This window comes from Chionomys nivalis, chromosome 8 (genome assembly GCF_950005125.1).
Source record: "Chionomys nivalis chromosome 8, mChiNiv1.1, whole genome shotgun sequence".
NCBI lineage: Eukaryota > Metazoa > Chordata > Mammalia > Rodentia > Cricetidae > Chionomys > Chionomys nivalis.
Window position 1 is genome coordinate 3,462,262 of NC_080093.1, and position 26,686 is coordinate 3,488,947.

The 26,686-nt window shown below is 41.1% G+C and overlaps 1 protein-coding gene across 3 annotated transcripts in view; it reads right to left on the reverse strand.

Annotated features, from left to right (window-relative positions):
* Nucleotides 1-26,686, reverse strand: part of Atrnl1 (attractin like 1) — a 548,573-nt gene that overhangs the window by 408,702 nt on the left and 113,185 nt on the right. For all 3 annotated transcript variants that reach the window (XM_057777516.1, XM_057777515.1, XM_057777517.1), the window contains exons 20-21: nt 10,490-10,583; nt 2,606-2,658 (exon numbers count right to left, since the gene is read on the reverse strand). In XM_057777516.1, the coding sequence (XP_057633499.1) occupies nt 2,606-2,658; nt 10,490-10,583 (147 nt within the window). The remainder of the gene's footprint in view (nt 1-2,605; nt 2,659-10,489; nt 10,584-26,686) is intronic.

Sequence of the window (26,686 nt, forward strand, 5' to 3'; positions counted from 1 at the left end):
CTTAGGGAACCGAGGACTGGTTCCTCCAAAGGACCGAATCCTGCCCTAGAGAGCACTAATTAAGGAAAGGCCCCAGGCTCGACTGCAGCCCAATCTAAAGGAGGCATTTTCTCTACTGAGGCTCCTCCCTGTCAGCTGGCTCTAGCCTGTGTCATATTGACTTAACACTAGTCAGCACAGGGATAAATCTGAGGGAAAAAAAGAAAGAAAGGGAGGGAGGAAGAAAGAAAGGGAGAGAGGGAGAGAGGGAGGGAGGAAAAGAGGGAGGGAAGAAAGAAAGGAAGGGAAAGAGGGAGGAAGGAAGGAAGGAAGGAAGGAAGGAAGGAAGGAAGGAAGGAAGGAAGGAAGGAAGGAAGGAAGGAAGGACAAGAAAAGCATATTTAATTCAAACCACACAATATGTCTAAGATAAATGAAAGAAAATTTAAGCAAGGAAAAGATAGGCATTTTCAGAAGTAAAAAGACATACTATAGTTAAAATGCAAATTCTCCCCAATCCACCTATAAACTCAGCAAAACCCCAAAGAGCTGTTCTTATATATAATTCTCAGAATACCGAATGTGTAAGTAGAAGTCCATCTAAATTCAAAACCACCTTCATCTGGCTTGAACATGCTGAATTTGTCTTTTATGGTCTGGATTGCCTCACTTGGGATGATTGTTTCAAGATCTATGCATTTACCTGAAACTTTTATTATTCTTAACAGCCGAATGGCATCCCGTCGGGTAAAGGTACCACATGTTCATTATCCACTCATCAGGTGATGGATATGTAGGCTGCTTCCAGTGGCTGTTATGAACAGTGCGCAATGAACACTGGTAGCAAATGCCCCTGCAGTAAGGTCGAGAGTCTTTGGGGTATGAGCCCAAAAGTGGTACACTGGATCTTGATGTTGCTCCCTGAGGAACTGCCACACTGATTTCCATAGTGGCTGATTTTCATAGTTTGCAGGCTCCTAAAGGCAACAAATAAGAGCCCCTACCCACTCAAAAGAGCAAGTGTTGCCATTAATTTTATTAATCTCAGCCATTCTAACTGGTGATGTGATGGAGGAAGGTCGTTGGTTAATTAATAAAGAAAACTGCTTGACCTGATAGGTTAGAACATAGGTGAGTGGAGTAAACAGAACAGAATGCTGGGAGGAAGAGGAAGTGAGCTCAGATGCCATAGCTCTCCTCTCTGAGGCAGACGCGATGAAGCAAGACGCCAGGTCAGACATTCAGACATGCTGAATCTTTCCCGGTAAGACTGGTGCGACACAGATTACTAAATATGGGTTAGGCAAGATGTGGAATGAGCCATTAAGAGGCTGGAACTAATGGGCCAAGCCGTGTTTAAAAGAATACGGTTTCCGTGTAATTATTTCAGGGCATTAGCTAGCTGGCGGCCGGGTACTTGATTTGTCCTGGGTACTTGATTTGTTTGCCGGCTGGCTTGTTTGGCTTTGGTAAACTCTACACAAGCTAAAGTCACCTGGGAGGAGGAAACCTTGACTGAGGAAATGCCTCCATTAGATTAGCTCTGTGGCGTCTGTGGGGCAGATGACTGATGTGAGAGTGCCCCGTCCACTGCGGGCAGTGCCACCCTGCAGCACTGACCTGGCTTGTGTGGAGGGCAGGCTGAGCCAGCGCTGTACAGAGCAAGCAGTAAGCAGCATCCTTCATGCAGTTCCTGCCTCCAGGGCCCTGAGCTCCTTGCCCTGACTCCCCTCGGGGACTGATGGGACCTGAAAGCTGGAGGCTGAAATAAACTTTTTCTTCCCCAGGTTGCTTTTGATCATGGTGTTTAACACAGCCATAGAAAGCTAAGTAAGACAATCATAAAAATGAATCACTAAGAAAAAAGCTTAAATATCATATTTAGATGCTAAAAGATTGTTGATATTAGTAATAGATAAAAAAATAACAATTAGATTTATTACATAACTATTAAAACAGCTAGAAATAAAAAGGCAGACTATAAAATCATGTTGAGAAACACAGAGGAACTGTAAATCTTATACATTGATAGTGAGAACCTGATGGTACAACTATTTTGAAAATAATCCAGCTGATTCTGTAAAGTTAAACAATCAAATGAAAGTACCACCTAAAAGAAAATCAGTGTAGATTTGGAGAAAGATCAAAACTGCTCCTTGTAAACAGTCTATCATAAGATTTATTTCCTCGAATTTTAAAAATATGTTAAAATTATAAAAGCTTATTTGAACCCTACCTTTTGTTCATGTTCAGGACACAAGCAATTTTAATTTATTTATATTTATTTTACTATTAGGGTAAGAAAAATACACCAAAAACAATTAAGACAATATTGCAAATACACATTACCTTTCTTATCAACAGATTATGGAATTATAAAGTTTAAAGATACAAAGGATAAGACTATTATAATTATCTCAAAAAAATTTAAAGTAAAAAAAATAAGATAAAATATATGGACCAGAAAACTGTAATAAAATCACACATATTCATTTACCTAAAGCTAACAACATAATAAAATATGTAGACCAGAGTAACTAAAATAGTAATGAAACCATAGCTATTCATTAACTTCAAGCTAACAATATAAGTCAATTACTATAAAGGAAAACATACGAATACTTACAATAGCATGTTCCTCTGAGTGGATTACCAACATAGCGATTTTCAGAGTCGCATCTGTAAGAACACGAAAAAGTCATTTACAACTAAATAAAGTAAAAATGTTTAAACTACATCATAAGTTGAATTTTTAAAAACTGAAAAAGCATGGGACAAAACCGGTCTCGCTGAACATAACGGACAATGAGGACTACTGAGAACTGAAGAACAATGGCAATGGGTTCTTGTTCCTATTGCATGTAATGGCTTTGTGGGAGCCCAGGTAGTTTGGATGCTCACCTTAATAGACCTGGATGGAGGTGGGTGGTCCTTGGACCTCCCACAGGGCAGGGAAACCTGCTTGCTCTTTGGGCTGAGGAGGGAGGAACACTTGATTGGGGGAGGGGGGGTAATGGGAGGTGGTGGCGGGGAAGAGGCAGAAATCTTTAATAATTAAATAAATTAATAAAAAAAAAACCAACTTCCAAAATAGCAGAAGGCAGCAATCTTAAAAATAAATAAGCAGAAGCAAATAGAAATGTCTGTGACGATTCAATGCAATGCCCACCAAAATCCCAGCAGAATTCTTCACAGACCTCCAAAGATTGGCACTCAACTTCATACAGAAAAGCAAAGAACCCAGGATAGACAAAAAAAATCCTGTACAATAAAGGAACTTCTGGAGGAATCACAATCCTTGACTTCAAACTCTACTACAGAGCTACAGTACTGAAAACAGTCTGGTATTGGCATAAAAACAGACATGGAACCGAATAGAAGACAAAGACATTAATCCACACACCTCTGAACACCTAATTTGTGACAAAGAAGCAAAAAAAAAATCAAACAGAAAAAAAAGCATATTCAACAAATGGTGCTGGCATAACTGGATATCAGCATGCAGACGAATGTAAATAGACCTATATCTATCACCATGCACAAAACTCAAGACCAACATACAGCCAGCCACACTGAACCTTATAGAAGATAAAGTGGGAAGTACACTTTAACGCTTTGGCACAGACGATAAATATAACCCCAGCAGCACAGACACTGAGAGAAACAATTAATAAATGGAACCTCCTAAAACTGAAAAGCTTCTGTAAAGCAAAGGACATGGTCAACAAGACAAAACGACAGCCTACAGAATGGGAAAAGATCTTAACTAACCCCACATCAGACAGAGGTCTGATCTCCAAAATATACAAAGATCTCAAGAAATTGGACACCAAAATATCCACATAGTCCAATAAAAAAATGGAGTACGGACCTAAACAGAGACCTCTCAACAGAGGAATCTGAAGTGGCTGAAAGACACTAAAGGAAATGCTCAACATCCTTAACCATCAGAGAAATGAAAATCAAAACAACTCTGAGATTCCATATTATAACTGTAAGAATGGCCAAGATCAAAAACACTGATGACAACTTATGCTGGAGTGGTTGTGGGGTAAAGGGAACATTCCTGCATTGCTGATGGAAATGCAAGCTGGTATAACCCCTTTGGATGTCAGTGGGGCGATTTCTCAGAAAATTAGGAAACAACCTTTTTCAAGACCCAGCAATATCACTTTTGGGTATATATCCAAAGGATGCTCAACCATGCCACAAGGACATGTGCTCAGCTATGTTCATAACAGTTTTGTTTGTCATAGCCAGAACCTGAAACAACCTAAATGCTCCTCGGCCAAAGAAGGGATAAGGAAAATGTGGTACATTTATACAATGGAGTACTACACAGCAGAAAAAAATGACATCTTGAAATTTGCAGGCAAATGGATAGAGCTTGAAAACATATTGAATGAGGTAACCCAGACCCAGAAAGACAATTATCACATGTACTCTCACTCATAATTAGTTTTTAAACAAAAAGCAAAAAAAAAAAACCCACCCCACAATTCATAATCCTAGAGAACCTAGATAACAATGAGGACTCTGAGAGAGACATACATAGATCTAATCTACATGAAAAGTAGAAAAATGATGTGGGATTCCCCTCTGTATGCTGTGATTAGCATTAATGAATAAAGAAACTGCTTTGGACCTATAGCAGGACAGAACCTAGTTAGGTGGGGAAAACTAAAGTGAATGCTGGGAGAAAGGAGGCGAAGTCAGAGAGAAGCCATGTAGCCCCACTGAAGCTGGACAGAACTTTACCCAGTAAGCCACAGCCAAATAGCAATACAGATATTAATATAAATTGGTTAAATTAAGATGTAAGAGTTAGCGAATAAGAAGCTAGAGCTAATGGGTCAAGCAGTGTTTTAAATAATACAGTTTCTGTGTGATTATTTCAGGGCTGAGTAGCTGGGAACCAACAAACAGCATCTTTATAACAAACTGGCGCCCACGTGGTCAACTAAAATCTACTTAAAAACCTGAAAGATTGATAAGGAATTCTAGACACAAAAATACAGACTTTAACACAGCTTCTTGCTGTTTGCTGGCTGTGTGCTACAGCTCCTTTAGGAGAGGTTTTCCTGACTCAGTAGCAGCAGAAAAAAGCCAAGGCACTTTGAAATGCCGGCTTTCTCAGTCATGCTACCAGCGCAAACTCTGGCTCTTTTAGGAGACCGAGCATTTAAAAGGGGTTTGTACACAGCATGTTACAAACTGCTTAATGTCTCGACAGACCTGCTGAATACTTGGAACTGGGGCAGTATGCACAGCCAGCCATGTTTACAAGTCTTACAATTGCTAGGCTTCTCACTTTAACATGTTAGCATTACATAGAAACATGGCTGCTTCTCCCCAAGCTAGAGGACCACGGCTATGATGCTCAGGGCTCACTGCAGCACATCAGGACAGTCACCACCCCACTTCCCACCAGCATCCTGGCATTCAGTGACAGCTTACAGACATCCAATCCTCAACCCTCCTCATGAAAGTCTTCATCCAGACCCACTGTGAACAGGAGGTATTGAAGAGGGGATCCCCTCAAGAGAGGGTTGTTCATAGGAGTGTCAGCAGGCGGCCTTAAAAGCAGAAAATAAAAGACAAATCCCCTCTTTGGGGACTGTAACATGGCACTGTGGGTAAATGCACTTGCTTGGCAAGCCTGCTGACCTCAGTTCAATCCTCAGAGCCCACAGTGGGAGAAAAGTAACGATTCCCAGAATCTCCTCACCCTGGCTGAGGGCTAACTACCCGTTTTGACATTAACAATCCTACATCACCTGGCTGCACTAGGAAGAAACGGCTAGCTTTACAATCATCAAGAAAACCACCTTATACTTGATAAAAAAAAAAACATATGTGTCTATCAATATACACATAGACATATAATTTAAAACTTAGGCACCACACATAAGAGAGTCCAAGGAGATTTTGTCCGTTTGAGCCTGGCTTACTTATTTTCTTTTTTTAATTTTTTTTTATTGATTTTATTGAGCTCTACATTTTTCTCTGCTCCCCTCCCTTCTTCCTCCCTTCTAGCCTCTCCCATAGTCCCCATGTTCCCAATCTACTCAGGAGATCTTGTCTTCCTCTACTTCCCATGTACATTAGATCTATGTATGCCTCTCTTAGGGTCCTCAATGTTGTCTAGGCTCTCTGGGATTGTAAATTGGTTTTCTTTGCTTTATGTATAAAAGATTCTGGCTTATTTCACTGAGCATAGTGATTTCTAGTTGCATCTATTTTCCTTAAAATGTCAGGATTCAATTTTTCTTTATGGCTGCATAAAACTCCATTGTGATTGTGTGTCGTATTTGATTTATCCATCCATCTGGGCTGTCCCATTTCCTAGATACAGTGAACAGTGAACATCGGTGTGGCAGGATGAGTAACGTAGTCCTCCAGGTACCCACCCCAAACAGAACAGCTGGGTTATGACGGCTCTAATGGTAGTTTTATGAGGAACTTCCTCACCAATTTCCTTCATGGCTACACAAGTTTACACTCCCGTCAGCAGCAAATAGGGCTCCTTTTTCTCCATATCCTTACCAGCCAGCATCTGCCTTCATAAGTTTCTCGATGACAGCTACCTTGACTGGAGTGAGCTGGACTCTTACATTTTCCTGATGGCTAAGGAGACCAATGCTTTGTGAAGTGTTTATTGGCCATCTGTGTCTCTTGCATGGAAAAAGTCTGTTGGGTTCAGTAGTGGCTTTTGTTGTAAAGTTACCATTTTTCAGTACCTATTATCCTGGGAAAAGGTTAGATTGAGAATTGCCATTACCATGACAATATGACTACTTTGCATCCATTTAAACAGATTGCTTTCTGTCTTGTTAATTTAAGAAAAACTGGCAAGAAACAAGCCAAGCTAAGGCCGGGCATTCATAACTAAGAATAACCCTCTTTGTGTGATTTACTTGGGAGGTGGGTGGTGGGCCCCCAAAAAACCAAGAGTAAAAAAATCACGCAACAGAAACCAAAATTGCTGCTGCATGTTTGTCTGCAGAACAAAGTTCTGCTGCATGTCTGTCTGCAGTACTTGCATTTTTTTTTTTTCTAGTTTTTTTTTTTTTTTTTAGTTTTTTCGAGACAGGGTTTCTCTGTAGCTTTGGTGTCCGTCCCGGAACTAGCTCTTGTAGACCAGGCTGGCCTCGAACTCACAGAGATCCGCCTGCCTCTGCCTCCCGAGTGCTGGGATTAAAGGCGTGCGCCACCACCGCCCGGCTCAGTACTTGCATTTTCTTTCTTTCTTTCTTTCTTTCTTTCTTTCTTTCTTTCTTTCTTTCTTTCTTTCTTTCTTTCTTTCTTTCTTTCTTTCTTTCTTGGTTTTCCCTTGGTCATTATTTTACCTATGTCTTGAGTTTCAGTTATCTAAAGGATTTGTATTTTACAAAGTCTGGTTTTGTTTTGTTTTTTTATCAACAAACAAGGTGAGGGTCAAGGATTTCTGTTTTAACAAGGCTTTTCCTTCTTTAGTCAATTACAAGGGGTTGGACAATATCTTCTCCATCTCTCTCCATCCATGAGCAGACACTGGAAATGCTAAGACCACGTTCATTTTTATATCTCTGTTGTTCTTGGTGGCACTTCCGTTTCTGTCCGCTGTCATCTTTATCCAGAAAAATGTTATTCCTCCTTCCAATTCCAACTCTAGAACAATGGGTTCAGACCTTCCTCATCCTCATGAACCCCGTCTCAGAACAATTAGTACACCTACTGAGCATTTTGTTGTTAATGCAGTGGGTCCTGGAAGCTGTTCATTCAAAGAGCATAGACGAACAGATGGCCCCATGGCCAACACAACCAAAGACTGGGAGACAATAAGAACCAAGATCCACTGGGGAGACTTACAAAAATGTGACATTGGATGACATATTTAAAGAAAAATGGAATTTATGCTTGCAAGAAATGATTCACGGTTATTCTAGACCATCAAACATAAGAAATCTGTGTCTTTCACTGTGATGAGTTTGACACTAACAGCATGAAAAGTACTTTAGCAAAAACTTTATCAGTTTTGCTTATCAATATCAAACACTAGTTTAACCAGTGTTTGCCTATTTAGATAATTCTCTGCTTCCTAATAAAAACATTTTCCAATATAACCAGTATATAACAAGTAATTGTCCTCAAAATGATAACCTTATTTTTATTACCCCATCCAACAGTTAAAGGTGTACTAAACAGCCATTTGAAATTCCTCTATTGAGAATTCTGTTTTGATACTTACCCCATTTTTAACTGGATTATTTATTTTTTTGAAATCTAGTTTCTTGAGTTCGTTATATATTTTGGATGTTAGTCTTCTATCGAATGTGGAGTTAAAAATCTTTTATCAACCTATAGACACCACTTTGCCTGACTGACAGTGTCCTTTGCCACGTGGAAGCTTTTCAGCTTCATGAGACCCTACTTATTAATTCTTAATCTTAGTATCTGCACTATCAGTGTTCAGTTCAGGAAGATGCCTCCTGTGCCGATGAGTTCAAGGCTATTCCCCTCTTCCTCTTCTATTGGGTTCAGTGTGTCTGCTTGTATGTTGAGGTCTTTGGCACACCTGAACTTCAGTTGTGCAAGATGACAGATGTGTATCTATTTGCATTCTTCTACACATCAACATCGTTATGCCAGCAATATTTGTTGAAGATAATTTTATTTCTCCAGTGTGTTTTTCTGGATTCTTTATCAAAAATGAATTGTGGATTTATGTTGGGATCTTCAATTTGATTCCACTGATCAGTGAGTGTTTTTATGGCAATACTATGTTGGTTTTGTTACTATAGCTCTGTAGTAGAGCTTGAAGTCAGGGATGGTGATGACTCCAGAAGTTCCTGTACTGTACAGGATTGTTTTAGTTATCCTGAGTTTTTTTTTTTAATGGCATTGAGAATTGTCCTTTCAATGCCTGTAAAGAATTGTGTTGGAATTTTGATGGGACTTGTATTGACTCTGTAGATTGCTTTTGATAGAATGGCCAATTTTACTATGTCAATCTTATGAATCCACGAACACGGAAGACCTTTCATTTTCTGATATCTTCTTCAATTTCTTTCTCCAAAGACTTTAAGTTTTTAATCACACAAGCCTTCTAGCAGCTTGTTTACAAGATTTTATAATATGTGAGGCTATTGTGAATGTGTTGTTTCCCTGACTTATAAGATCATTTGTAATTTGTATATAGGAGGACTACTGATTTTTTTTTGAGTTGGGAAATGAAAATCAAAATGACTTTGAGATTCCATCTTACACTTGTCAGAATGGCTAAGATCAATAACACAAGTAACAGTTCATACTGGCGAGGATGTAAAGCAAGGAAAATCTTCCTCCATTGCTGGTGGAAATGCAAACTTGTTCAGTCACTATGGAAACCAATGTGAATTTAGTTCATAATCATAGTTGCAACTAACATTTTGCTTTTGTCTATAATACTATAACCTGGATCTACAGATGCTGTCTTCACGGCTGTAATGAGATAATGAAGCTTATGACCTGGTATATAATTTTAAGGAATGGATGAGAATACCACAAAATGTAAATAAATTGGGGTTTCTCTTTATAAAATCTAAAGATAACAGCCTGAACCTCTTCTAGGCATGGGCCTGAGCAGATTCACTACCCTTGAGACAGTAAAGCTGGGTCTATTTACAAAGCAAACATTACTGGTGCACACTATCAGAGACATCTGTCTCGCACAGGGCTTAGTTCATTGCTCACAAGCCTAAGTGCCCTACCTAATAGGAGCTGACAAGACCTATCAGGCTTCCAGATAAGAGACCAGCTGTCTATCCTAGGCTTCTCTAAACTTGAAAGTCTATGATAGTAAATTACATCAAATAAAAATAAGCAAATATTGTTTTCTGTGTTTAAGAGATTCTTTAGATATAAATTTTAAATATATTTTAGAGAACTCTTTACTAAATTTTCTGACAATTACATAATTATGTAATGTAAACATGATTTTTCTCAAATAATAAATATTCATGAAAAATAAGCATGCATTTGTAACGAATTAATATGGAACCTTACAAATCTGATTTTAATGTAATGTACACGAACAAAATTAAAGAAAAAATAATAATTTAAATGTATTGCCTTTTAGAATCACATTTGGGAGGTAATAAATATTAACAATAACTAGACAAACGATAGAAGAAAGTCACTCATGAAGTACTGAGAGAAAGACACTGGTTCCTGTGAACTGAACTCTAGAGAAAGGAAGGCTGATGGGTTAAGTCTCTCAGCAGTGACCTGAGTGTGCACCCCACCCACATACATGACAAGCGTGGTGCCGTGTTCTCTCTGCACCCGCTCTACAGCCTTCGCTCTAAGCCTCCAGGAAACTGTCATCTTGAAACATTTATTTTCTCAAAAGATTTGATAATGTGTGTATGAAAACAGCTTACAATAACGTAAGCTTAACTAATGCAAAGCTAACATCAAAAAAACCATAAAAATTAGTCGGATAGCACAAAATCTATAGAAGCTCCAAGATATAATCCTTTGTACTTACAGTTGGCACTGGTCACCTTTTATTCCTTTAGTTGTACAGAAACATTTCCCTGTGTGCAGATGACAGATATTCGCATGGCCACTGCATGTGCAAGCTGTAAGTCAGAAACCAACGTGTTATTAAGTGGTATTCGTATCGTATTTTGTGACGCTATTTCCTCATGTCATAAAAGCTATTTTTTCACTTAATGTGAGAACTTTGCAAAACTCTTTACAATCCCCAGGAATGTCCTGCATCTATCTTGCACCTAAGTAGTTCTCTTATTCTCCTTTGTGCTTCTGTTTGCGATCTGATACATCAGATTCATGACGTAAGTGTTCAAAAAGATAGCAGGTGTAGTGGTGCACACCTCCAATTCCTCGTGTGGGAGGTGAACACACCATGGTGCACACCTCCAACCCCTCATGTGGCAGGTGAACACACCGTGGTGCACACCTCCAACCCTCATGTGAGGTGAACACACTGTAGTGCACACCTCCAACCCCTAATGTGAGGTGAACACACAGTACACACCTCCAACCCCTCATGTAAGGTGAACACACTGTGGTGCACACCTCCAACCCCTAATGTGAGGTGAACACACAGTGCACACCTCCAACCCCTCATGTAAGGTGAACACACCGTGGTGCACACCTCCAACCCCTAATGTGAGGTGAACACACCGTGGTGCACACCTCCAACCCCTAATGTGAGGTGAACTCACCGTGGTGCACACCTCCAACCCCTAATGTGAGGTGAACACACACAGTGCACACCTCCAACCCGTCATGTGTGAGGTGAACACACACAGTGCACACCTCCAACCCCTAATGTGAGGCGAACACACACAGTGCACACCTCCAACCCCTAATGTGCGAGGTGAACACACAGTGCACATCTCCAACCCCTAATGTGAGGTGAACACACAGTGCACACCTCTAATCCCCTCGAGATTATTCTCAGAATTATTACTTCAGAATACTAAATCAAACATTGCACTGCACAATGACATGATTAGTTTAGTTGTAGGAACAAAAATCCCAATTTTCTCTTCAGTATTTTCTAAAACAGCTGCCTAAACAAGACCTAAGCAACAATGAAGACACCAACAGATGAGCTAACATAAAACAAGAAACATTCATGGGACCTAAACAGGCAACTAGGAAATATTGGCGGTGGGAGAAAAAGGCTTCCCCAGGAAAACACCCCCGTAGTTATTTATCCATAGCAAAGTGGTCGGCCCTAAAATCATTACTGAAGCTGCAAAATAAATTTGGGCCATACAAGTCCAACCCAGCATGCTCAGGAGCTGAGACAGCCAGACAGACGCAAGGAAGGAACGGCTGGAGCATGCACACCAGTCACGGAGATCACTCAAATGAGTACAAGGCCTAGATTTAGGGTTTCAGATCCCAAAACCAAAAAGTAAGTATTTCTGTATTTCTGACATTGTTTGGGCAATTATTTTGACACTGCTGTGATTTACATAGGAAATGTCCCCCATGGGCTCATGAATTTGAACACTTCTCTCCCGCTGAGAAGACAGTTTAGAAGGTTTTGGAACTTTTAGGAGGTAGACAGGAGGCAGGATTTCAGAGATTACAATCCTTGATGCAACTGCTGTTCTCTCTCTCTCTCTCTCTCTCTCTCTCTCTCTCTCTCTCTCGTGTGTGTGCGCACATGCATGTCTGTGTCTGTCTCTCTCTTGCTCTCTCTGTCTCCCCACTTCTCATGCGTAGATAAAAATGTCATCACCCAGTGTCTTTAGTTAAGAGGCAAACAATGGCCAGAACGCACGAGAACGTGGAGAACTTTGATGGATGACTGCTGGAAACACAACTGTGTCCGCTGCATGTCTGCAGCGAATCAAAACAGTCAATGGAGAACGAGCAGATGGCAGAGCCAACCCAGTGCTAGCAACGTAGAAAATGATAAATAAAATAGAAAATAAAGTATAAGTATGTGCTTATAACATACTTCACAACTAAGAAACTGGAAGAAAGCTCAAATGTCCATTAACTAATAATTATTTTGACATGATATATCAAAGTAATATTATTTGACAATAAAAGTTAACACTTCTCATACATGATTAAACTTAAACCTAATAAGTCTTTAACACATCTTATTACGAGAAAATTTCAAGAATAATTCAACCTATACTGATGATGGATTTGTAATTGCCATGGAAGCCGGGGAGAAGGGGGAGCAGGACAGTAAGGGGGGGCTGCTAATCGGATAGGATGCTTTCCCTGTTTTCTAGTTATGATTTTGTTCGTTTGTTTCTGTAGAGCGGGTGATGAAAATTCTGTCAAATAAGACTGCAATCATGAGGGCCCATTTCTGTCAATACTAAAATTCACTGGGTTGTATTTGGGAAGACGGCAACTTCTGCTGTATCTTTGTTATATCTTACTAAGGCTGTCTTAAAAGTTTTGGTTTTGACCACATTATAAAATATAAAACATTTTATGACTTTGGAAAACAGATTATTAATATACTAGTCAATATATACTTGCTAGGTATAGGTATGCAGTAAGTTTTGTATTAGAATAGTCCCAAACATCTGGTATTTACTAAAAGAGATTCACTAATACATTTTATATATAAAGTCATACAAAATTTGCATATTTCCCTTAATTTTGTATAATTTAGTACGTAAATATAGTATTTCAGAAATCTGCAAATGAAAGATAAGCTGTGAAACAAAGAATAAGGAATATCATTAAAGAATAAAGAAACACCAAGACATATGGTTGATATGTAAGTGTTGGAAAAATGAATAAACATTCTTAACATAATCTGAACAATTTAAGATAAATATTGAGGCATATTTGAATGAATACTAAAATTAATGTATATTAATATTTTAAAGCTTGGATTTTATTTATCCTTCCTGGAAAAGCATTATAGTTTTTCTTATAACAGAACTCTTGCAGATTTTCTGTTTTTAAAAAACTATCTTTGAATAGTTACTTTAATAATTTCTGGAAAAACATATTAAAATACCTTTTATGTGAGCTCATTTTGCAAGAATTCCCCTGTGTATTAGGCTTCAGAGTAAAGCAGCACAAACGCACCTAATGCAATTGTTTAAATTTATACTTCACGGCAGTTTCTAGACTATTCTGTGTTGTCAGCATTCGAGACCACTGTTTTCTGCTGAATAAGCACCTATGAAACCATCATGCTGTGGCCTTTGGTTGGGGAAATTTTATTTGGCAATGATTTTATAGCCTAGATACACAGCAGAGGGACATGACATAGTCGCATGTATCTCTGTCCCCAGGAATGTAAAGCTGCAGCAGCGACTCAGAGCCAAACTACACATGAGGATAAGAAAGGGGGAGAAGGGCTACTCGGCCGGGCTACAGACGGAGAGCGCGCGTAGAGACACAGAACCAAGCGGTCATTTCCCACACAACAGCAGTTTCTGGAGGTTTGGAGATCATGCCATTGAATCTCTTTTGCATTCTTCTGTGCTAATTATCTTAGTGAAATGTCATTCATATATATATATATATATACACACACACACACACACACACACACACACACACATCCGATTAAACATCCAATAAGGTAAAATTTTACATAAGGTAAAAGTATAAACGACCACATAATTCAAAGTTCTGTCATTCACACTTGCAATTGGCTCTTCCAGTTTGTCAGTCTTGCTAGCCTTGAGAAGCCAGATGAAGAAAATGCCCAAACCTCAGTTTAATCTGAGTAAGAGTAAGAGTAAGTGGGTAAGGGCACACATCTGGCTGATGATGTGTGGGTAAGAATGCACATCTGGCTTATGGTGTGTGGGTAGGAGTGCATATCTGGCTGCTGGTGTGTGGGCAGGAGTGCACATCTGGCTGCTGGTGTGTTGGCAGGAGTGCACATCTGGCTGCTGGTGTGCGGGTAGGAGTGCACATCTGGCTGCTGGTGTGTGGGTAAGAGTGCACATCTGGCTGCCGGTCTGTGGGTAGGAGTGCACATCTGGTTGCTTATGAACCCACTAAAAGACAAGCACACCCATTCCTCCAGACACAATTCTGCAGAGAACTGGCTGTGGACACTTGAATAACCCTGTGATTGGAAACCTGGGCATGCTCAAACAGGAACTAGACAGTACAATCTACCCATCCAAGCACACAAACATTACTGGCTGATTTTTTTTTCTTTCATGTTGCCAAATTCTTCAAACTGGTAATTTTCTTGTCTGACTTGCTCAGCATTCCCTGTGTTGCTGATTTTCCCTGTAATGCACTGAGTGAAATTATTTACTTATTCATATCCTCTTTCAGGTCATCGATTTTTACCAAAAAACCAAAATAAAATAAAGTCTTTATACATAGCCTTTATCTGCAAAATAGTTACAATTGTAATAATTGTGTGCATTATAAATACAATTTAATAAACATTTAGTAAAAGCTATTAGCAATATTATAAAAAATGACCAACAATATGAAATAAACTTGAGGATGATGCAGGAGGCTTGACCTATGATAAACATGTGGACTACAGAGGATATAAAATGTGTCTGACGCATGGAAAACGTGGATTTGAAAGTAAAAGAGTCTGGCTGGAATCACAGCACAGATGCCGGGAGCGTATTCCTAAAGAGTCTGGCTGGAATCACAGCACTTGGTTTAGCACTTTAAAGAACATATATCAGAATGGAACCAGTGCATGCCCAGTTTCTTATGCTAACTTCCGTCTCCTGGAATATTTAAATAAATGTTTTCAGCTTGGGAATAGTATTTCCATATAAGACTTAAAATATATCTTTTAAGTTTCACCAAAGGATTGATATTTTAACCTAATAGAAATGTAAGTACGTATGTGAACACACATGCATGTGTGTGTATCTGTGTGTCTATGTCTATGTAGATGGGAAGACAGAGGTATCTGTGTGTAGATGAGAGGACAGGTGTGCATGTGTGCGTGTGTGTGCGTGTGTGTGCGTGTGTATGTAGATGAGAGGACAGGAGTGTGTGTGTGTGTGCATGTGTGTGTGTGTTTAGATGAGAGGACAGGAGTGTGTGTGTGTGTGTGCATGTGTGTGTGTATAGATGAGAGGACAGGAGTGTGTGTGTGTGTGTATAGATGAGAGGACAGGAGTGTGTGTGTGTGTGTAGATGAGAGGACAGGAGTGTGCATGTGTGTGCGTGTGTGTAGATGAGAGGACAGGAGTGTGTGTGTGTGCGTGTGTGCATGTGTGTGCGTGTGTGTGTAGATGAGAGGACAGGAGTGTGTGTGTGTGCGTGTGTGCATGTGTGTGCGTGTGTGTGTATAGATGAGAGGACAGGAGTGTGTGTGTGTGCGTGTGCATGTGTGTGTGTGTGTAGATGAGAGGACAGGAGTGTGTGTGTGTGTGTGCTTGTGTGTGTAGATGAGAGGACAGGAGTGTGTGTGTGTGCGTGTGTGCATGTGTGTGCGTGTGTGCATGTGTGTGCGTGTGTGTGTAGATGAGAGGACAGGAGTGTGTGTGTGCGTGTGTGCGTATGTGCATGTGTGTGCGTGTGTGTGTAGATGAGAGGACAGGAGTGTGTGTGTGTGTGCGCGTGTGTGTGTAGATGAGAGGACAGGAGTGTGTGTGTGTGTGCATGTGTGTGTGTGTAGATGAGAGGACAGGAGTGTGTGTGTGTGCGTGTGTGCATGTATGTGCGTGTGTGTGTGTGCGTGTGTGTGTTTAGATGAGAGGACAGGTGTGCATGTGTGTGCGTGTGTGTGTAGATGAGAGGACAGGAGTGTGTGTGTGCATGTGTGTGCGTGTGTGTGTAGATGAGAGGACAGGAGTGTGGAGTGTGTGTGTGTGCATGTGTGTGCGTGTGTGTGTATAGATGAGAGGACAGGAGTGTGTGTGTGTGTGTAGATGAGAGGACACGATAATCTCAGGTGTTGTTCTTCAGGCACCAAATACCTTTGAGATTTTCATATTCTTCAATGACCTGCACCTCTCCAGGTGGGTGAGTCTGGCTGGGCAGTGAGACCAAGGGACCTGCCCACCTCCCTTCCACAGCACTGGTAGTGAAGACAACAAACCTCAGCACCCATCTGTCTTTACACAAGTTCTAAGGAGCCAACTAGGCCCTCATGCACTTCACTTATTGAACTTCCTCAGTACCCCCAAAATCATATTTATTATTAAGATATACTATAGGAAGTAACTTTTTTAAAAAACAGCACCAAATTCTTATGACATAAAATTTCAAGCAATATATTATATGGTTAAATATCACATCGAAAGAAATAAAAGAAAAATGTTCATCCACTAGATGAATGGTTTCTACCTAGTCCCAGATGGACAAGCATTTAACTTCTTCTGTCCCTAAAGCCATTTTTTCCAAACTTGAGACAGTAAAAAAAAAAAAAACACTCATGAATAGAGAGCACAAAAAGTGACCATGTCATTACCAAACCTGGTGAACCCGAGGGTCACATCATAGAAACAAATACATTTCCGAGAATCATACCTAAAGGGGAAAATCATTAGATTTGTCCAAATTGAATAGAATGTCTAGTTAAAGTTAAGAAAGAAGGAAAATAGACCTTTCTACAGATAAAACTAGGAAGAGAGACCCTGAGGAAAGAAATATCATCAGGAAGATTGACCCTGAGGAAGGAAATATCACTAGGAAGAGAGACCCTGAGGAAGGAAATATCACTAGGAAGAGAGACCCTGAGGAAGGAAATATCACTAGGAAGAGAGACCCTGAGGAAGGAAATATCACTAGGAAGAGAGACCCTGAGGAAGGAAATTCACTAGGAAGAGAGACCCTGAGGAAGGAAATATCACTAGGAAGAGAGACCCTGAGGAAGGAAATTCACTAGGAAGAGAGACCCTGAGGAAGGAAATATCACTAGGAAGAGAGACCCTGAGGAAGGAAATTCACTAGGAAGAGAGACCTGACAAAGGAAACAAACATGGACACTTCTCAGTTTCCTGTTAGGAGAGATGGACAGAGAAGAAGCACATCCCCTTGGAGACAGCGGTCCCTGCTAGTGATGAAAGAAGTTGGTGAGGGAAGGAAGCACACCAGGCCATGATGGTCAGGAGAATCTTGCAGCCTGACTGACTAACAGTCAGAGAGCTTCTTTATATATACAGAATTCAGTAAGCAAGGATACATTTATGTTGTTCCAAAACACAGAACAGATCATTTTTGTTCTGGGGCATGTATTTCACTTCCTCTCGCTCCTCTTTCCGTCATCATTAATGAACTATGACAGAAGTTATCATTTCCAATCATTTCCTCTCATTTTGACATCATTGATAAAGAGTTGTCATTGTTACTCATTAACCCCATAACCCAATTTTTAAGAATCTAGAGACATATGACAGCCTGGTAGCTGGTTTCTCAGGCTGGTAGCTCTGGTTGCTTCAAGAATTCTAGGACCAAAACAAACTCTTCAAGCTGGGAAGAGCGACAAGTCCCAAGCAGTGTATTATTGACTCTTAATGGCCAGAGTGCCCAGGGAAAATCTCCAGGCCAAAGCTGCTGCAGCTATTATTATAATTCTGATGTAATACAATGTCTGTGTTTTATATATTTATAGACTCTGTCTGGATGTCTAATCCTGGCATTCTGTTGTCCTTGGTCCTAGGACACCACAGTGGCTCTGCCTGAGCTGACTGTTCTCAGAAAGGGAGGTCCTGACGTCTCATCCTTCCATCTTCTTCCCACTCTGCTCTTTGCTCATCCATGGAAGTCTCTGTGTAGGGCGGGGGTACCTTCGGCTAATCTCCCTTTGTTGCTCTCTGTGCCACGTCACTGCCGGGGTGTGCAGTGGGAAGAGGCTTGCACCCTTATCTGTGGTCAACTCCTCCGGGCCACTGCATCTCCTCCACCTGGTTAAGTTGACTTTGTTTTGATTATCTTGTTCCTGAGTAAGTAGAGGGACAGATGTTTCAAGAATATCTCACAGCCTCATAAAGACTTCTGGCTTCTTTATGTGTGTCACAACCCCCAAAGCGTAAGGAAGACCGTCAAGTAGATGAAATCCACAGGCAGCACCGTGGCCATCGTGTGCCTCAGCCTTGCTGGATCTTTGCCATGCAGCCGTGCTGGCCTGATGACTTTGGCCGTTCCCATCAGATACGGCTGCGCTGGTTTCTGATAACAAAAAGACTCCTCATCCTAGTAACAAAATGGAACTTACTCTCCTGTATCCTACCAAAGGCTTAAAAGTGCTATTGTCATACTCTAGAGGGTTTATCATATATTAACTATTTCCATAAGTCAATTACTGATAGAAACTAACAGGACACCAAAAAAATAAAGTAAGTTTTGCAGATGAAACTTTATTGAACCCAAACATTGAGTGCACTGCTAAGAAAAAACTTATTTGTAATACAAGTCAAACCCATTAAGTATTTTATAATAAATTTAGCCAAAAGAATAAGAAGAACAGAAGAAGAAAAACAATTAGTCATACAAGACAGGAAAAGTATTTTCTTTTTGCACTTATATTTTACAAATAAACAAGCATAAGAAATGCAGTCAGCTATTTTATGGCTAATAACATACTTAGCTGCTTTAGGTGAGGAATGAGTTATAATGAAAAGCATGCCACCAGTAACGACTAGAGGAAACTCAAGCATAGATTAACACACTGTCCTCAGCTACCAAGGGACCACTAAATTATCTCTGGAATGGGATTTTCCCAGCGCATTCAATCAGAATCAATCTCCTTCTCCCTTATTCGATCATCTGCTTTATCATAATACAATGACAGTATTCCATAATGTTTGTAAATTTAAGTTAGAACGTACTTGATGGCAGTCAGTAAGCATTCAATCACAATGTGACGATGTCAAGGGTAATTCTTCCTTGTAAAGAAAGAAAGGTGCACTTGCTGCCAACTCCAGAAAAAGTCACTATTTTCTTCTACGGCAATTTATAAGTCAGTTTCGAGAGAGTATTTTTAAAGGTATACCCAAAATGCATCACTTTGAATATATTAATTATAACTTCAGAGTCCCAAAATATGTCAGTGTCTCATTAAGGAAATAAAATTTAAAAGCACCTCCCTTTTCAGGAATCCAACCAAGAGCAAGCCCACACTCGAACTCTGTGCCTCCCTGTGCCTTCTGTCATTTTCTGTCTGTTGTATGGGTCTGAATCTGTGCCTGCTGGATGCTGCCTTGTCTTGTCTGTCCCTGCCTTTATGTCTGAGTCCTACAAAGGGTTTTGCGTGGTGCTTATTGAACAGGGTAGAAAGCATCACATGGGGGAAGGAATGAGGGACACTTCACACACATCTTTAATAGAGTTTTCAAAGGACAAAATCCCTAGCTCTAGCTGCCCCCAATCGCCCTAGACAACAAAGAAACATCAACATCAAGAAAAACAACATCAAGAAATGTCCATGTGTTGTCAACGCTTATGTCAGATATTCATTTTATAAGGATGCTTACAATCCATTTGCTGTTTCTATGATTTGCTCTCATAGCTGCACACATGCTTGCTGTATGTGAAGGCAGTGGCATGGAAGAGAAGTAAATCTTATAGTTACGTAGCCATGACTGTAACCAAATCTCGCAGGAAGGTCACAAAGGGATACACCTGTGAGTTTAAGGACAGCCTGAGCTACATGGAGAGTTGTGGGACAGCCAGAACAACATAGTGAAACCCTGATAAACAACAAATTTACAGTGGTGCATTCACGTTGGTTGTAAGTTAACTGCTCGGGCAATCCAAGGTAAACAGGTTGGTTGTACATAGTTCTCTTAAGGAGAGAGTAAACAAACTTTTTTCAAAGTAAGACAGCAATCCTAAATGACCTCAAGCTGTATACATTATTCACACTCCAGTGAAATCTTCAGTTTCTTTGAATGTAAAAGATATTTTCGTAATAATAAACCACCAAATTTGGATTAAAAATTATCCTTCTGTCAAATAATTTTTGGGTGGTCAGCTCTGGGTTGGTCATGCTGAGCAGAAGCTGCACCTTTCAACCAAAGCCCCATCCTTGTTTCAATTGTTTTGTTCTGTTTTGTTCATTGTTTGGTTTTTGTTTTGCCTTCTGAGGTGGTGTCTCACGACTTAACTCACAGCAGCCTTGAACGTCAGAGTTTGTAGCCGTGAATACACGATTCTCCTGTGTTAGCAGCACCCAGTGTTGGGATAGCAGGCGTGTGCCACCATGCCCACGTGTGTTATTCAATTTTATTAACATACTAAAACCCACCAACGTTATGAATGGTGATCAGCACAATTTCACCACAGGAGCTAGATTAGGGGTTAGTATTCAGAAGACTCTCACCCAAGAGGTTGGACAGACGCTCAGTTGGCCAAGTGCTTGCAACACAAAAATCAATGTCCAAGCCCCCAAACCCATGCCCCCCAAAAAAGAGTAAGCTGGGCCTGAGCTGTCCAGACAAGTCTGTGGTGAACAGCCTGTGCTGCACAGGCTAGAGAGCGGGAAAGAACACATGAGCGACTCATGCACTCCGTGGGAGACAGACAGAAGAAAAGCAAAAATGACACCAAGTTGTCATGGTGACAGGGGGACCCAAGGGAACATGAAAAGGGTGAATCAAAATATACAAACATATGAAATTCTAAGGCAATAATAAATGTATTACTGTTTAAAAATTGTTCACTGACTTGCACACATGTACCATGGCATGCATGTTCCCACCCCTGTAAAACGTGCACACACACATGCATGTGCACGCACACACACACTCAATAATAATAAATAAATGTTTTTAAATCTGGGCATTCTAGCAATAGCTTGCAATCCTAGAGCAGGGCAGGTAGAGAACACAGATCCTGATGCTCCCTGACAAGCCAACACAGCAGCTGGCGAGTTCAGGTCAGAGATAAGGCCTCAAAAAACAGCAGACTGAGGAACAAGTGAGGTAACCACTCTAACATGCGTACAACATCCATACCAGTCTCAAACACATGTGTGCCTGCAAATAAATACACATGTGCACACATGCACATGTACACACATACACATGCAAACACACACACACACACACAGGAATATCACTGAAGATTTATTTATCAATATAAGATGGCTTCATTTTGCTAAAAAGGAAACTGGGAACTAAATTTACCCAATGTGATAGTGGCCAAGCAATACCAAGCAATATGGTACCAAAATTCAAACTATTATGTTGTTGTTGTTGTTGTTGTTGTTTTCAATACAGGGTTTCTTTGTATGGCCTTGGCTGCCCTGGAACCAGCTCTGTAGACTATGCTGGCCTCGAGATTCACCTGCCTCTACCTCCCAAGTGCTGCCCAACTCAAAATTCAAACTCTTAACAACACTGTATTCTACAAAACTATCAATGGTTATAGACACGTAATCTAATACAAATCTACAAATACACATACAAGATCCTAAAAAAGCATGTTTAATCATTAATTATAGCAATTAACTATAAATGCTATGATCTAAAAATAATAATAAAATTACCCAAATATATAGCATTCGCAATGCCTGACCGACCAGTTTTCAGAGGTTAAGCTTCTAAAAGAAGCCGTAAGGACCTGGAGAGATGGCTCAGGGGCTCAGAGCACATTCCACACTGCTAGAGGACCCTCGCTCCGTGCCCAGAACATGGCAATAAATGCATGCTTTCTGGCTTTTTAAATTTTAATTTTAGTCATCACAACATAATTTCCCAATGTGATGTGGTGCTGACTAGTTAGGTAACTAATAGTTATTTTTATAGATCACAAACATCAAGATGTCATTGTGCCACCTTTTAAGACATAAAAAAAATGTTAAGGATTATTTAAAGTTCATAAAATCTATAACAATGAATAAGATAGACATCAATCCTTCATCCCATTTAATTTCCTATTTACTGTGCCTTAGCTTGCCAGATGTGCCATGTCAGGAACAGAATTTAATTAGGAATAATTGAACTAGTTTTAAATCTAGTAGAGGAATACTATCCCCAAAGGGGAACATATTTCTCAAAGCCCCCTGCCTGCTGAAAATTTAAAATCCTTTATAACAATTTAAATTATTTCATAGCTATTATAGAGTGAAGTGTTCTTTTTGCCCATCTTGGCAAAAGTTTGTAGAATCAATCACATACATTCTGATATATGACAAAAGTGTAACCAACAAAGGCTAGAAAGATGGTTCAGTGGGTAAGATCACTGGCTGCCCTTCCAAAGCACCCTGGTTTGATTCCCAGCACCCACATGATAGCTTACACATCTGTAACTCCAGTCCCAAGGGATCTAACACCCCCTTCTGGTCTCTAGGGGTACCACAAACATGTGACACTGTACACTCAGGCAGAACATCCATGCAAATAAGATAAAAACAAGTATTCGTTTTTAATTACAAGGCAGAAAACCTACATAAAGTAGACTTCATCAATATGATCAAAATATATTATATGACAAAATTTTTTAAAACTTAAAACATAATTTAAGAAATCGGAAATTTTTGTATTTTATTTTTAAAACCGGACTCTCTGAACATGGCAGACAATGAGGGCTAATGAGAAGCCAAGGACAATGGCACTGGCTTTTTTTGTTGGTTTTTTTTTTTTTTTTTTTTTTTGGATTTTTCGAGACAGGGTTTCTCCTTAGTTTTTTGGTTCCTGTCCTGGAACTAGCTCTTGTAGACCAGGCTGGCCTGGAACTCACAGAGATCCGCCTGCCTCTGCCTCCTGAGTGCTGGGATTAAAGGCGTGCACCACCACTGTCCGGCTGGCACTGGGTTTTGATCCTACTGCACGTACTGGCTTTGTGGGAGCCTAGCCTGTTTGGATGTTCACCTTCCTAGACCTGGATGGAGGGGGGAGGACCTTGGACTTCCCACAGGGCAGGGAACCCTGACTGCTCTTTGGACTGGAGAGGAAGGGGGAAAAGAGTGGGGGGGAGGGGGGGAGGAGTAGGGAGAGGAGGAGAGAAGTGGAGGAGGGAAATGGGAGGCGGGGAGGAGGCGGAAATTTTTTCAATAAAAATAAATAAATAAATAAAACAATAAACCAGAAGAAAAAAAGATTCAGTATTTTAATTTATGTATCTGTTAGTGTGTGTGTCTGTAATTGTGTATATCTGTGTGTGTGAGAGACTGTGCATGCCTATATCTGTGTCTATGTATGTATATGTGTGTCTGTGTGCATGTGCACTTGGAGGCCAAAAGATGACATCAAATACCTGGGAGCCAGAGTTCCAGGAGGCTATGAGCCACCTGACACGGGTACTAAGAACCAAAGCATGGAGGAACAGAGAGTGTCCCTAACCACAGAGCATCTTTTTAACCCCTGAAACTTTCTTTTCAAATCTTTGGAAATAACATATTTATCTATTTGGTTTTACCAAAAAAAGGGGGGGGGGAAACATGGCAAAACTTCTCAGTTCCTGACTTGTAGTTCACCCCCGCAAGAAAGCTAGAAAAAGAATGAAAATAAGATAAAAATGAACCTTGGTCCTCCAACTCTCCATCACCTCTCCACCATCTCGGTACGGGGAGCCGTGTCATAGGAGTGTGTCATGCACTCTACCCTCCTGTCCACACGGCTTTACTTGTAAATGTTAATGGTGTAATGTGTTGTTGGTCAGGACCACAGCCTCTGGCTTTGGCACAGCATCAGTACTGGACCCCACCAATGTCCCACACAACATCCTGCTATCGCCTGAGTCATGGAGATCCACAAAACCAGGCCCCTCACACTCCAGCAGGTCACAGATGGGGTAGATGCTGGACCTCAAAACTTTGATATTTTAAATAACAGACATTACGATTTTTTAAAAAAGAGACTCTACAATGTAGAAGAAAATATCTAATAATCGCAGTCTTATAAGGTTATTATAAAGATGTCTTATAATTTGGGGGAAGGAACAACGACAAAACAAACCCATTATTAAAAATGGACCACAGCTCTGAAAATAGTTTCTCCAGAAACACAATAGCAATGGCACAAACAAATAACAGCACAGAGACTCAAACAGGTATTTACACACCCACATACACAGCACATGTTACTCAAAATATCCAATGTAGATGTATTCAAGTATCTCTCAAAGGATGGCCAGGAGAGATAAAAATGTAGTTTAAACAGATAGCAGAATGTTGTTTAGCCTAAAAAGCAAAGAACCAAAACTGTGATTCTACTCATACAAGGGACCTGGTCAACTCAGCATTCTGTGGTGAACTCGTGAGAACCATCAAACAAAAGTCCACAATGGAGACAGCACCACCCACAGGGCTGGAGCCTGAAAACATCCACCATTAACAGACGGATAACACAGAACAGGAGCCAGTTCCTCCCCCTCCTCACACAGTGTATTCCTGGGGGATCCAAACCCTCTTGTATCTGAATTCCACAGCCTGGTACAGCTAACTGTATCTCATGTGCTCCTCTACTGCATGCACCCAAAACCTTCATATGATACAGATTCTTTTTTTAATTTTGGATAGAAATATTTCCACTCATTTTCCCTAGGAAAACTATCTTTGCAAATGGACCCTTAACTCTTGCTAAACCCAAGAATCCCATTCGCTGCATGAGCTTGGGTCAAGCTCTCACACACGAACTTAAAAACCTCACACCCTCCTCCAGTTCCACCGCCCCTTCCCTCGTGCTGTACCAAGCTCTCCTCTCCTCCTCTCTGTCTGGAGACCCCATCTTTGGTCATCTCTTTCTCCCAACTCTCCTGATGACCCCAACCAGCATCATGACTTTGCACACAATATACACACTAGAAGCTTCCACCTCAGGGCTGTTCCAGAAGGTCACACCTCCGCCTCTCAGGACCCCATCAACATCTCCACTCTGAAGTCTAGCGGTATTTGAAACAACATAGCCAAAACTAGTGTTTCCATCTCCATCTTTTCTAGCCATGGCCAGGTGGAAGGCCTCTCTTCTGTGTCCCACACCAAATCTAATGCTTTTACACAGCCTCTCACAACACCGCCTGGCCTAAGCCTCCATCATCTCCATATTACAGTAACCTTCCCACTGGACGTGAAACCTAGAAAACAGTATCTAAAATGACCCTGTTTTTCAGTAAGTTTTCTCTGTCGCAACTTCACACCAAAGTGTCAGGAGGTCTTCTACTCAGAGTGGATGTCAGAGTTCACACATCCCCGCACCACACCACGTTCCCTCTCGTGCCCTCCTGTGTGTCCAGACACACTATTCGTCATCAGCTCACCATGAGTAGTTCCCTTCCTCTCACTATTTCTAAGGAGATTATTCAGAGCTGGTAGTTTTGTCTGGAACATTCTTCTCTCAAACACTGTGAAAAACTTCTTCATTAAGCTCCAGAACTAGATGGCGAGACACTGCCGAGGACACCACATCCGTGAGCCACAGGGACCCGAGAGGTCAGACTGGCACCGACCTGGTGCATCATCGCTGCTGGCTAATTTCACAGTAGCAGGAGGCTATATAGGAATTAAGAGGAAAGTGTAACAAACAGTTACCCAGCCGTGAACACCAGCACAGCAAGGTATGTCCATTGACAACACTGACGTGTTCCGGCAGTCATTAACCCTTTCCATTGGGCTGAAGGCCTACTCTACAAGACAAAATTCATACATGGTTACTGTAGCAAGAACCATTAGCTGACTGAGTCATAAACTCTAGGAAAGAATTTACTGCCAGCATTCTGCTAAATGCACACAGTATTAAACTGCACTCCATATACATATCTGGTCTATTAGAGCAACGGGCTAATAAGATCTCAGCTGTCGTCAGAAGAACTTCCTATTGCAGTAGACGGCAATTAACAGAGACTCACGACTGGCCTCACAGCTGGTCAAAGTGCAGAGCATACGAGACTGTAGTGCTCAGCCCTGGGACACGGACATTGTCACTCTCCCCACGAGGTTCCGGATCTACAGTGCTCAGCCCTAGATGGACTCCAACACTGTCACCCTCCCCACGAGGTTCCGGATCTACACAGGAGAGGTGTTGGGAAGACTGTAAAAGCAGCTGTGGTAGGCTGTCAAACAATATTTTCCACTTGTGGCAGGAAGGTTGTACTCACAAACCCACCGCAGCTCAACTGCATGCAGATGACCTGTCTGAGATCAAGACAGCTGAACGTTGGAAGGGATGAAAAAAAGGGCCATGGAGCCCCGCCCCGCCCCTCGCTGGAGCCCCGCCCCTCGCTGGAGCCCCGCCCCTCGCAGGGGAGACACCTGCGACTGATGGCGGCCGAGGGAGGGAGAATCAGTTTACTTCAACTGTGCACCCACTGGACGGTTCCACAGCTGCAAACACGCTGTAGC